Source organism: Lampetra fluviatilis, chromosome 5, assembly GCF_964198595.1.
Source record: "Lampetra fluviatilis chromosome 5, kcLamFluv1.1, whole genome shotgun sequence".
NCBI lineage: Eukaryota > Metazoa > Chordata > Hyperoartia > Petromyzontiformes > Petromyzontidae > Lampetra > Lampetra fluviatilis.
In genome coordinates this window covers 8366087-8380290 of record NC_136279.1, presented here as the reverse complement: position 1 = coordinate 8380290, position 14204 = coordinate 8366087, and the positions used below count along the sequence as shown (strand labels likewise).

Genomic DNA, 14204 nt, shown 5'->3' with positions numbered 1-14204 from the left:
TCAAACGAGTCTTAACACGGCTACGGTCCCTAACAAGGTGTGAAACCACGAGAAAACTGCTAATTACAGACGCAGTGCTATGTTGAAGTCATCTTCTCCTTTCGTATGCCTGATGTCGATGCAGAGCAACAACTACAAGCTCACATTCAGGTGGTCAACCGCTCCAGAAGCAGCGGAGTGCACGGGTATCGCTGCGATGTCTCCTTTGTATTTGTGGATCGGCCATTGCGTTGTTACATGTTGTACGGTGTGTTCTGGATGATCACAGTTTTCCATTCGTGCATCAGATATTCGCATCTACAATGGTTTGTGCGGATGCGATTTATGGCGGACCATGAGCTTCGCGGAATATCAAACCCAGGGATCTTCTGCGTTGGGTCTTTCACGAGGTATTTGTTTGCCAGTTATTTTGAACTCCATTCAGCTCTCCAAAGACATCATCAGTCGAACCGATGATCTCTAATAAGCGTGAAACCGGTACAAAGTTGGCATGTAACCTCATCGACCATTCATGTTAAACACGTGCACACGTTCGATGCTGGTGGGGATAGCAATCGGTCTGCTCTCTGTGAACCCGATGCCCTCCGCAGGGCTCATGTGGCATTGTGGGACTATCCATGATGCTGTGCGGGCATCAACGTCATTCACTTCAGCTTGTGTCATCAAGTGGTAAATACACAACCGCCCTAACGACACAAGTCTCGAAATGCTCCTTGGCTCGGCTCCGATAACATTTATCCAACTCCCAATAGGCGCTTACCCAGAATCTCCAAATCGCCCAATTTGGAGTTTCGTACTTTTGTTAAGTGCACGGAATAGCATGCTGGTAATCGCCTCAATAACAACAACAAGAACACGAGGCGGGGGGAGCGACGCGCACGGCGAGCAGTGTCGGAATGTTAACATGCAGAGGGCGATGGCACTGATGAATGCAAAAGAGGCATTCGCTGTGGTTTAGCCTCCCTACCATGATAACACCTAACATCTTTGTCTCATTCCATGGTCACCCCCCTTTCCAGCACTTTACCAATAATAACCGAGGTCTGTCCTTTGTCTTGCTACCCAGAAAGTTTCACCACTGGGGACCCCATCGTGGTGTGTTGGCGGCTTCTGTTGTTGCTGCTACTGCTGCTGTTGCTACGTCTGCAGCAGCTCAATACAATAAATAAAAAATGGTTAATCCTACCGCCTTCTTCCAAGACATTTCGTCAGCAGGCAAGTTGGCCTCCAGGGGCTCGCCCAAGCTCCCTCGCTTGCAGGCCCTTCTTCGGCCTGCAGTGGCGTGAGCAAGACACTGCAGGGATGCACCTTTGCCTTTGAAACAAATTAGCCTGGCGCTTTCGCACGATTCCCGTGCATCGTTCCGAAGAGTGGCACCACACCAGGGCTTAATTTCAGGCTCAATATTTTTTGGGTTCGGTGGTAAGACTTGTACAAGCGTGACTAGTAGCCACAAGCCATATTGAGAGGTATACTGGATGTGGTGTGTCGGGCGCAGAAATATTGTCTGGGTCAGCGACCCGAACAGAAGTGGCTAAACTTAAAACCCCTGGACCACACCATTACGCGCACGTAACAACAACGTGAACACGGCGAAAACACGATACAACAACTAAAACCTTCAAATGCATTTGTTACAAATTATTGATTAAAGGTATACATAAAAAATAAACGATGAGCGTGAAAATTAGCTCAACGCTTAATTTTCCTGAGACGTTCCTAACACACGTCAGCCGTATCTCCCACCCCCCCCCCCTTCCTTGCACGCCTTCTCCCTCCGTCTGTTCCAGTGACCTCCCCCACACCCCCCACCACTGTCTCCACACACGGCACCGCGCCACCCTGGCTTCCCACCGCAAACACCGTTGTCTTTGTGCTTTCATTGTAAAACAAAAATTTTCCCTCGGAGCTGCACGAGAGAGGCTCGGGAGGCGATCACTGAATTCTTGATAACAAAAAATAAGAAAAAATCCCCCACTCCCACCTGAGATTAAAGAGGTTCGTATTTGTAGCATTTAACGGTTTTAGCCCCGGCACTTGAAGGCTACGCAAAGAGAGAGTTGCATACGTTTGTGCTTATTATTAGTTGTTAGTCCCCAGCACCAAGATAAAGATCCCCTGTGTTAGCCTTAACAGACTGTCGGGGCAAGTGCTGTTAGCGAGCACCTGTTTAAGGCCGGCACGCTGCACGAGGGGGTTGGTGGCCAGCACCATGCCCCGCCTTCGTCTCCCTAGCGGCGACATTTACGTATCAAACCAGCTACTCATTTGAGGCCGAGTCATCCTAGGGCAGGCCTAGGACCGGTTCAAATATAGTTTTTTGGTCGTGAGCGGAAATCGAACTCCAGTCCTCATGTTCGTAGCGTGGCGCGCTGACTGCTACACAGTCTCATATCACTCACACCACTCACGCATCTCAAATGGCCGAGCCGCGCCATGCTCAATTTGGTGATGAGAAGGGCGATTTTGACAGGGTGTTAGGGAAAGGCTTGTAACGACGTCCAATTGCGATGCCGCTCCATCCCGATTTAAATTGCGCTGCTGCTCTGCATCTATAAGCCGAGGGCATTATCGAGCGCTGATTAGTTCATAAAAAAAATGTTTAGTAAAAAGCACACTTTCTACTACACTTCCCGTAAACCGTTAAAATACTAATTTGGTTCTTAGTCCGTTAAAATAAACACATTACTCTCTATGAATGTTAATACATAGTCGATGTTTGTAAAGGTGTTATACCTGACACTAATTACGAAAATTAGGCTGTTTTAAAATAAGTTTGATTAGTAAAGGAAAATATGACTTTTATTATTGTAATTACTGCCATTATATGACAATGAAAATTATAATTTTTGCTACCGGTGTGAGTCCTGCTAATCAAATTCATCCGACATGATCACGTTAAGTCAACAACTCCATCAGCCGCCTTAAAAAAACCCCATCAAGTTGGTTAAATTCACAGTGTCTGGGCTTACAGTAGAGCCAAGCAACAAGAACTCTTCTTCACTCAACATCGGCACGAGACGGAAAGACATAACTGACCGACAGACTGACTTCGCTTCCCATCACCACCAGCGGGGCTCATCCACCGACGCCAGGAGCTCACGCTCCATGAGAGCAGTGACCACACGGATACACACGCGAGGGGGAGGGGGGCGGCGGACGCGTTAAGACTTGTCCGGCGAAAGAGTGGTTAGGGACGGGATACTAAACTTAACTATTTAAACTATTTTTTATTTTATCAGCCAAGGCCCACTGAGCTATGTAGCACTTTTTCAGAAGCAACCTGGCCACAAATGAAAGCTCCATGGAGTGGCTTATCGTGTGGACATTTATAGCCGCCAAATGCTCTAAGAGCACGTTAATAAATGTGGGGGGAAAAACCAGAGGACCCGGAGAAAAATCCACGTGACCACTGAGGAGAACATGCAAACTCCAAACATGCAGGCGTCGGGGTCGGGATCGAACCCACGATTTCCTGCATACCAGGCGAGGGAGTTAACATCTCGCCACCACAGCGCCCGCAGAAGAAGACGAAGAAGACGGTAGGATACCCCTGGGAAGAAGACGGGAGGACGACAACGTCGCAAAGGCGGCCGCCGTCGTGTAATCGCGACAGGTGGCGGTGGGATCGGTCGGGGAGGCGTTTTTCATCTTATCCTCCACAAGACGAGGGCGCTCACCAGCGCTCCGGCCGCGAACATGGTCAACGAATGCCAGGTCTGGGTGCCGAAGTATGTCCGCACGCCCTCCTGCAGGAACGCGAGAGTGAGAGAGAGAGCACCGTCACTTGTAAAAGTGCATTCAGGAATGTTTCTCCACGTTCAAAAGTGCGAGCAAGTAAACCGATTTCTGTGTCCGTCTTGTCTTGATGCGGTCAAACTTAAAACGTTCATCAGCGCAGATGTAATCGTTTCATTCATTTAAATAATATCATGTAACTTGTTAACTCTTATATAGTACAGTACAGCTTTGGTAGTGCTGTTGGTTGCTGGCTGCTCGATGCTTTGGGCCTTTCGGCCTTCACTCAGCAACTGTGTAAATAAAAATCGTAATCTCTTCATTACCCTATTCCACAGCTAATATTAATTTTACTGTTAATTGGTACATCCTTGAACATGTATATAACCTATTCTGTGTTCTTTAATTTACTGACATTGTAATTGCCATTGATATATCAGGTTTATGATATTAAATTGGTTATTTGTTTATTGAAAAATAAACTCGTAGCCTCAACGGGTTCTGAGCTTGTGAAAAAAGTAAAATAAAGGCTGTTACTAAACTGTACATCACGACTCTAACTAACCTGGCATTTGTGTCTCCCTGCTTGTAATTTCCAATATTCCTATAGGTGTCTCTTGAAAACGAGATGTGTAACAATAGACATTGACCTGGCCAAAGATATCTATCTATACAAAATTCATGAGCGTGGGCGCACGCAACATTCTGCTTCCACGTAAGCACGCCATCTTCCAGGAATGACGCACCATGTGGCCTCTGACGTGTGCGCGCGCGTATACGCGATGCTCACGACAACGATCGGAGCATCGGTGGTTACAATGCAGGAAGTGGCCGCAGCGAGGAGCGGAGGTTGGTGCATCTGCCGGTCGCCTTCGTCCCTTAAACCCATAACAATCCATGTCCATCCTGCGCCTTCCTGCTCAGCAAGCCTTCGACACTTCCAAGTGGCCTCGAAGTGCGTCTAGCCTGGCGCAAGCGCCGTGGTCGCGTCGCCATCAAATGGTGGCGAATGGCAGCTGCTGTTGTTGCCATCGTTATGCGTGAGTATGCGTGTGTGGAGAGCGGCAAAAACAACCCCCTACCTCCTCATTGGTGCCGGACGGCAACGCTGTGGTGAGCATTACCGTGGGGGGAGAGCCAATTTAGATTGGCCATTCCCCTCATGGCGTTAGTAACCACCACAGCGGCCAAATTGGGGCTCTGGACGGGTGCGAGGGGCTGGTAACCCCTCCACATTCAATTGATTACCACTAAATTAAAACTTTAATTAAGCTTCTGCCGGAGGCCCAGGGGGGACAGGCGTCGATGACGTCTCCTGGCCAAACCCCATTTAGCAGAGCCAGGAGACTGAATCCTTACCCTCGGGGCTCCTCCAGAAACAACAAAAAACCACTGCGGGTGGCCACGTGGAATGTCCGAACGCTCACTGTGGAGGAGAGACTGCCACTCCTCTGTCGGGAGCTGGACCGGTACCGCCTGGATCTCTGGTATTCAGGAGGTTCGGTGGACCGGCTCTGGCTCCTGCCACCATAAGGGGTGGACAGTCCTCTACTCGGGGCAGGAGACTGCCAAACAACAGGGAGTGGCTCTTCTTCTGAACAAATTAATGAAGGGGGCGTGGGAGCGTGGCGGTGAGGTGTGGGAAGCAGTAAGCCCCAGGCTACTTTGGGCTCGCCTTCCCATCAACCAGAGGCGAGGAGTGGTGGCCGTGGTTACTTATGCCCCCACCGAAGACGAACATCCGTGGAGGGATGCAGGCAAGGCCGATGAGTCAGAGATGCCTTCTATGACCTCCTGTCACAGGTGCAAGCTAAAGTAGCCCCTCGGGATAGAGTCATCTTGTTGGGCGACTTCAATGGCCGAGTAGGAGTTCGATTCTTGCTCACAGCACAATACGAGTGACTATTATCTGAACCGGTCATGGGACTCCCCTAGGTCGACTCAGTGTGTAACACATCGCTACTGGGGAGACAAAGGCAGGCTGGGCGTGGAGTTGGCCACCCACCCCTTTGTGTGCCGTGCCGGGCTTCTTAGGTGCTCGCTAACAGCACTTGCCCCAACAGTCTGTTAAGGCAAAACGGGGGATCTTTGTCTTTGTGCACGAGCTCGCATCTCAACTCACCCATCCTCCCTGTTCGCGGATCCATTGAATAACGTTCTCGCGAATAAAGTCAACGGCCCAGCTGATGATCGTCTTCACAATGTCCAGCAGTTGTCTACTGTAGGCCTACACGCCAACACGCACAGCACACGCATGCACACGTTAGCACACGTATTAGCGCACGTGTTAGCACACACGTAACACACGCAAAACTCACACATACGGAGGACTGACAACCAGTAAGCCTGCACACGCACTGTTTGCTTTTGATGCACACACGACACGCACACACAGAACATATGACAAGACAAAACACATTAAATGCACACTAGACAAACGTGACATGTCCACGCACACACAAATATTAAATACATAATTGGGAGCACAATCAACCTCCCCCTGTTTGAGGAACAAAAGCGAAGGAAACAAAACACAAATTTTTTTTATGAGAGCATAACAATGAGTGCCAACATTAAACACAGACATTGGTCAATAATAACAACTCTGTCAAAATATGCCGCCAACACTAAAATGTCAAAAACCCAAAACACAAAGTCATCGTAATAATAGAGTAAAGCGCTTTGCGAGCATCTTTTGTTGACTGGCTGGTAAGAAAAACTCATTACACACAAAGTGCTTGCCAAAAATTAACCTTAATACCTTGCGGATATTGTCAAGCAGCATAAACCATCATCGTGCGAAACTCCAGTCATCCTCGCAGTGGCTTTTTCCCTAAACATCGAATAAAGACGGTCAATGTGTAGCACTTTCAGATATGCTTCTGCGGCCGTCTGGAACACTCTTCCTTCTGAGATTCGGAAGCCACTGGGAGCTTCGCACTTTAAATCATGTAGATTTAAAACTCATATCTTTAGAACCGCTTTATTTTGTTGTCCTTCCCCCGCACCTCCAATAATCACGGTCGAATAGGTACGGTGCGAAATAAGTTCAACCATATTTACGAGTGCATGCAGTGTACACATTTGGGAGGTGGGTGGGGGGGGGCGGTGTGCGGAAGTCACGTCTTGAATAAGGACTGCAGTAGGTAAATGTTACTGTGGACAATGGTGTGGCTGTGGAGGGGCGGGCGAGGTCTGCTGCACGCAGACCGCTCGAGTTTCATTACTCGCCGACCGCCCGGTGTAGCGGTGGGGGGGAGCGCGAGTGAGTCATCGCGTTTGAATTAACGACCGCAACGCCACCGCCCGCTCGAAAAAAATCCCTCTTAGCCGCGACCCCCCTTCGCTTGCAAACACCGGTGCGCTGCCAAGCGTTCGTTAGAACTCGTGCCCAACGGGTACGTTTGTTTCTTCCCCCACCACACGCTTCTGGATGTAGGCATCCACCCCCTCCACACCACGCCTCGTCAGTGATGAATGTTGTTTTAAACCATACTTCACCGTGCCGGTCATCCGTGTGAGTTGCTGAAGTGGGTGGGTGGGGACCGGGCTCAGATATCGCTCACCCCCCCCCCATCCCAAACACCTCCCCATGTAGCAGCATTGACAACGCATTGACGAGTGAAGCACTCCGACACAAACAGGGGGAGGAATTAGAATGCGTCACATTGAGAGCGGCCCAGCCCGTGGGCAAACGCTAATACAGCTGGCCGAAGCAATTCCGAGGTCTTTGTTCGGATGACGGGCTCGGCAAAGGGGGCAAAAGCAAACACCTCAAGCTGACCACAAGCGGCCTCCTACGAGTCTGCGGAATGACTAACGCTGCCTCAAAGGTCGCACAACACTGGACCGGTGTGAGTTTCGCCACTGCACAGTTATGGGGGGGGGGGGGGGGGGGTTTGCGGGGCGGCGGTGCGGGACAAAGTAGTTGCAAGCGAAAGGCCTTCGTTACTGATCTCATGAACCTCACGAGTTGATACCGCCGCCACCGAGAAGGCAGAGAAGAATGTGCGGGGAGGATGCTTCGCATCAACGATTAATTCCGATTTTCAAGCGCACCATACGCGCGTCGGGAGTGCGCAAGAATTGACGTTTTTCGTTTTGTTTGTGTTGCAATTACAATCAACGATTTGTATTTTTACCGCGTCTAAATTGTGACCGCGCCTCTGAGAGCATGCAATGGGTTTGCATCAGCCCTGCAGCCACTGGAGGCAGAACCATTCACAGCGATGTCAAAAGCACGACGCTTAAATTGAGTAGGCACAGGGGTGAATCGTCCCACTGCAGCAGAGCCCACTCGAGACTGCGAGAGCTGTACGCAGCAGACAGCACGATGTACACACACAGGAGAACAGACACACGGCAGAGGGCAGAGGTCAGGCTGAAGCCACAGAAAGGAGCAGTCCCCACCCTGCTCAGGGGAGAAACACAAACCAGGCGGCACTACTTTGACAGAATACAATCTCGTGATTTGCAGCCAAGCAAGCAATCATGATCATACGCCCTGGATTCAGAACCTCTGTGGTGTTAAAAAAGAATAATGTTCACTGGAGTCAAAACAGCTGCACTGTAGGGAAATTGTCAAGGGTCAGAGGTCGTCACGGCTAATACCGCCGATGCCACCACACTTCGCCATCGCTTCCTTCTGCATGAGGCTGTGATTCAAATAGAACCCCCTTACCTTGTTCAAACAAAAAAGTGATGGAAAAAATATAACTTAACCAATGTTTATCCTGTTAGCAAGTAGAAGGTTTTTTTGGAAGCACACATGCATGAATATCCATCATATAAACGACTTTCATTCGAATCAACCACACTCACTCAATCAGAACAAGTCAAACAGATTAAATCTGTCACGTGACCGCCAAAGTGAAACCGGCCAGCGCGACCGAGTTACAGCAGCGCGACACCTCGGCAGTGAAACACGCTCCTGGCTGCAATCGGCAGCCCAGTGCTGCTCAAGTGCGCAGCAAGACCCGACGACGCGCTGCGCTCAAGGGCGCCAGAGCGACAGGACGCAGCGCCCCCACAGGGAGGCGGGGATGACTCACGCAGCGGCAGCAGCGGCGGGCCAAAGGCTCCACTCACACCTGCGGGTAAACCCTCGCAGCAGACGCTTGGACGCCTCTCCCACACGCACTGTGACCTTTGCTGGCGTGCTACATGCGTGCCGGTGCAATGTGGATTTATATACCGCGTAGAAATGCGACTCCATCTCAAAATGCCATTACAGCGGGAATACTTGTTTAATAGAGAGAGAGAGAATGAGCGACTTCCCATTGATGGTTGACGAGAGGCTTCGACAGGAATCTTTGGCTGCTGCTGCCGTTGAAGCGGAGAGTGCACAGAGGGGAGTAGAGTGCGATGAGGGTAGAAGTAGGGAGGGGCTATACGATACAATATGGTTAGTGTTGGGATTAATACAGCGCCTACATGTGACACAGTCTTTAAACTAAAAACTAAACTATTTTATTTAACCAGGCAAAGCCCACTGAGCTATTAGCTCTTTTTCAGGGGTGACCTGATCACACATGACAGTTAATCGAAGAGGCTTATCACCATATTTGGGAATTTAAAGTAATAGTCTAATAATCTCAACGCATGTTTTCTACGTGTGGAGGGAAAAACCAGAGGACCCGGAGAAAAATCCACGCGACCACCACGGAGAGAAAGAATACGCCAACTTCAAAGATGCCAACTCCAAATATACAACAAGCATCAGGGTCGGTCGGGATCAAAGCCACGACCTGCTGTTTACTAGGCGAGGGAGATAACATTTGAAACGACAGATGAAAAACTATGTTTGAAACAATTCAAAGTCTCAACAAAGTTAAGCACCACTGATCATGATCAATCCCCTGCTGGATAAAGGCCTCCGCAAGCGATCACCATCCCGGTATTATTTATTACGAAGGAATTAGACCGCAGTTTGACAGACGTTGATAGAGTTATGCACACACGCGCACGGGTACACGCTCGGCAGTGTGAACATTTCATCGTACAAGGCCAATCCCTCTAAACCGTTGTGGTGTAAGGCCACAGCGGTGGCATCACTCATATAGCGGAGGTGGGGATGACTCACACAGCAGCAGCAGCAGCTCGCGGCTCCATTCGGGTCGCCGGGTTCGAAAACGAACCCCGTGACCCGAGTTTAATTACTGTTCGTGGCCAACACCAGGAACGATTATTTGAACAGGTCCTCGGTCTCCCCAAGGTCGACTTGGCCACAAATGAGTACCTGGTGCAGTGTTTAAACATCGCCACTAAGGAGACAAATATGGCCGGGCGTGGTGCTGGCCAATCCTCCCCATGCCAGCCTTCATTAGGTGCTCACAAACAGCACTTGCCCCAATGTCTGTTAAGGCTCCAAGTGGGATTTTCGTTATAATAAATTAACAGACTTTGTCAATTGTCCACGAAGTTCATCAACATCATGGGCAGCAGTGAGAATAATATTATCGGGCAACATTTGTTTGATTATTTTAACTAAGCAAAACTCTGGACCGGGCATGACCGCCTGGGTCTCGTCAACAACAGTCATGCCTGAACAAAAGAAGCTGCAGGGTTGCCAGATGTTATTGCCGAGAGCACTGCATCTCAACAATGCGGACCTTGTCAGCACAGACCAATGTCGCATTAAAAATCATTATTATGCCACTGTAGAGAATTGCGTCAAATAAAAATCGACTTAATTAAAAAGACACAAACAAATAAAATAAAACATATTTAGTCCATCGGCCCAGGGGTCTTCCAGTCTTATGTTATACAGTAGAAAGTCACGCAGTGCAAAATGAAGTTTTTATATGCTACAACTTGTCGTGCTGACAAGACTATAGAGACACAGTGTTCCTGCCAATAACGTGTGGCAAACGCACTGCGCTTGCTGCTGATAAGACCTAAAACGATCAAAACGGACTTGCAGTCAGCTTCCTAAACCTGCCTCTTCCGCTCCTGCATCGAACGCTCTGCCCTCTCTCTCTCTCTGTGCTGTGGAGGGCCATCGCCCGTAACATTACCTATTATATACCTTTTATTTTGTATGGCGGTGTTATTGACGTAAATGTAGAGTTTTGGTTGTTGTTTTGGGCTATTTGTGGCCATGGACCACTGCCAACGGCCTGTCTCGCCAAATTATTTCTCAAAATTGAATCATTACATACCTGTCAACGAGTCACAACAACTACATGAGTCACAATTGCACCTCAAGACGTTTCTTAAAAATTAAGAAAACAAAAGGGGGTGCCGCGGGAGGTGTTCAGTGCGGGGAGACACGGGAGAGGGGAGAAGGAGCAACGCTGGCGACACAACAACAACGACAACAATGACGACAACAACGACAATGGTGATAATGACGACAAACCCCACAGACAGCCAGGGCAACCAGGGCAGTACCAACAAGTCCCAGGGCACTTCCAGGCCACGTCGTAAAGTGCTGACTTAAAACCAGACAAGCAGGTGCATGGCCAATGTTGTACTGGAACATGATTGCGCAAAGCTGGAAACTAAAAAATTGCAATGTATGCCCGGCAAAGTTGGGGTAGGTGCATGGGTGGGGGGAGGGGTAGACAGGGTTAGGTGGAGGTAGGCGAGACTCCCAGACTCTGCCCTGCGTTTTGCAGTATCAGGTGACAACGAGCACAGGTGGGGGGATAACACGGAGCAAAATGAAAGCTCATAAAACAAGCATGTAAGAAAACATTCTCCTGCCTGCAAAAGCCTTTGCTTTTTTCGGGAAGTGAAGCGTTGCTCTGGCCGCGCCGCTGCGGTTTGTAAATGTATTCACCGCTGACTCAACACAAGCAGCGCCCCCCCCCCCCTCATCCACTCTAATAATCAGTGTCACGGTGCTTCGCTCTCTTAAGGCCTGCACCACAAAGAAGCTCGGCAACTGGACACAAATCAACAAACAACAGGCGCAGGCATTAGACAAAGGGCGAAGGTGTGACGCATGCTCGCAAGCACGCACGCACACGTGCGCGCACGTGACCCCCGACGACCCCCCCGGATCTCCCCCCACACACACAACGAACTCCACAAGAGTCCTCACCAGCAAACGAGATCAAGTCACCCAAATAGTTAGATTATTCCACCGAGTCCCAGGCCAGCCATGGATTAACCTCAAGAATGCACTCACCCGTTTAAGTCAAGATTCTCCGTGAGCTCATCTCTGCCTACCTCTCTCCCCCCCTCTCATCTCGCACCAAGCCTTCGACAGAGCTCTGTGCTGCAGCAATCGAGGTCCCGTGTCAAAACCCCACTTCAATCTTTGCCCGATGGAAAAATCCCCCTTTCTCTGCCGTTTGCCACCTTTTCCGGAATTCCCTTTTCTCTGGAAATTCATACTGTTGAGATAATTCCCCCTGGTCAGTTTGCAGTTCATTTTGCTTAAAAGCAGGTGAGAACCCACGGAGACCAGGATAGTATAATTTGCAAGTGACCTGGGGCATTTGGTCTGCCATTAGGGAGCAACCATTGCTATGGATAATTCCAATTGAGTAATTTGTGGGAAACATTAGAATTTGGAAAATTCGATCCCTAACGGTGGCAAAACAATAGCCTACTCTTGCAAATGACGTCAGGAGGTCTTTAGCGTCCGCTGTGAGGCAGACGGCGTGAATTATTACGGGTGCTACCCCAGCAAATATGACCAGGGCGGCCACCGGATTCGAATAGTGAACCTCTGCAACAAGTGGCGAACGCACAGACGCTGGGCCGTGTCAAGGCTCAAGACCTCCCTCTCCCCTTGTGTCCATGACTGACGCTGTCTATGACTGACGATGTAAATAATACAGGTAGGAACAACAGTTCCACACTGCCCACCAGGGATTATTTGTCTGTCTGTCGTGCATAGCCACGCCCTCCATTTGTATTTCATAGAGCGCTTCGGGTGGGCTCAGCACCGCGTGACGCGCCGCCCCACGCAGCTTGCGCCGCGTGACACGGATCGCACAAATGCGTTGTCCAACCAAGTTCCTACCTGCCCACTCCGAAGGAAGGTGTTGAAATGTTGCATTGATTAAAGTCCTCTATTATGCTCACAGTAGATGCACTGAATCTATAGGCGGGTCCAGTGCAAATTGCATGCAAATGTCACCTTTAGGCTAACCTAACGATGCAGACAGAACAAACAACCCAGAACGAAGGAGACTGACAATGAAATGGAGACAATGCAAACAGGACAAACGTGAATAAATACTGGAGCCTGAAAATGGTTATTTGGAATTACAAACGGTTCTCTATTAGGCACAATGCATCTTTGATTTCAATAAATTCTCACACTCATGATGAAACAAGTCATGCACGCAAGAATACATTTTGTTCCGAATCATATATAGCAGAGGCCGGATAGAAGCATACCCGTTAGGAGCAAGGACAGCTGTGATTACATTCACAGCCGTGTGCTTGTAGCAGAAGTTGCCCAGTGTAATCTAAGCATGTGGTTGCTAATATGACAGCTGTGCTTATATCCAGCTTCTACTGTATGCTGGCAGAAACCTGCCCGAGAGAGCACCCACAGTGGAGATGGAGCGATGAAATCAGCTTGCATGTAGGGAGCTAGGTGGATTGTTGTATCGACGATGAGACCACGAGAGACCCATCTTAGCCTTCCCCTCGCCACCCCTGCATTGACCAGCGCGGTAAAGTACGGTCAAACAGCTGCTACAACCGACACTGCAAGAGACAGCTTCTGTCCAGTCGTAGACGGACAAAGGGCTGTGGATTATCATCATTAAAGTGACAAGATGTTCACTACCTTGCCTAGCATACAGGAGGTCGTGGCTTCGATCCAAACCCTGACGCTGGTATATTTGGAGTTTGCATGTTCTCCCCATGATCGCGTGGATTTTTCTCCGGTTCCTTCAGTTTTCCCTCCACATGTAGAAACATGTATTTAGAGTCTTGATTTGAAGCTTTCGTGACTGCAGGAATCCATACTCTTTGGTTCTTTCGGTAAGTCACGTAGGTAAAAAAATAATAGATCACGACGTTTCGATCGCAACACAAGCAATCGTCATCAGGTAGGACAACCACAGCAAGAAAAACGGTTTTTATACCTACGTGACTTTACCAAAAGAACCAAAGAGTATGTGTTTAGAGTATTTCGCTGCTGCTATACATTTGCACATCTGCCACTTCATTGAGCTATAATTTGTGGCCAGGTCACTTCTGAAAAAAAGCTATATATCACTCAGCGGGCCTTTACCTCTTAAATAAAAAAGAATGTTTATTATTGTAGTTTACCATCGAGCCAAAGGGTCTGGTAGCGTGCGTGTGTGTTCCCCCAGGGACGTACCTTCATCACAAGGCGATAGGCAAAGTAGAAGAGGGCAACGACGCGGCCCCAGTTGAAGGTTCCGTCGGCAAAGATCTGTATGGCGACTCTCATGAAGAGCTCCCGCGGAGACTCGATGGGCATATTGCGGATCATCCTGCGTGAGAAAAACACAACGGCGGTGACAGACAAA

The 14204-nt window shown here is 49.3% G+C and overlaps 1 protein-coding gene across 3 annotated transcripts in view; it reads right to left on the bottom strand.

Moving 5' to 3' along the window:
• Positions 1-1815: 1815 nt before the first annotated feature.
• BAX (BCL2 associated X, apoptosis regulator) overlaps positions 1816-14204 on the bottom strand; it is a 36507-nt gene continuing 24118 nt past the window's right edge. For all 3 annotated transcript variants that reach the window (XM_078856652.1, XM_078856654.1, XM_078856655.1), the window contains 3 exons: positions 14033-14168; positions 5861-5965; positions 1816-3749 (listed from right to left, as the gene is read on the bottom strand). In XM_078856652.1, coding sequence (XP_078712778.1) covers positions 3648-3749; positions 5861-5965; positions 14033-14168 — 343 coding nt within the window. In that variant the 3' untranslated portion in view covers positions 1816-3647. The remainder of the gene's footprint in view (positions 3750-5860; positions 5966-14032; positions 14169-14204) is intronic.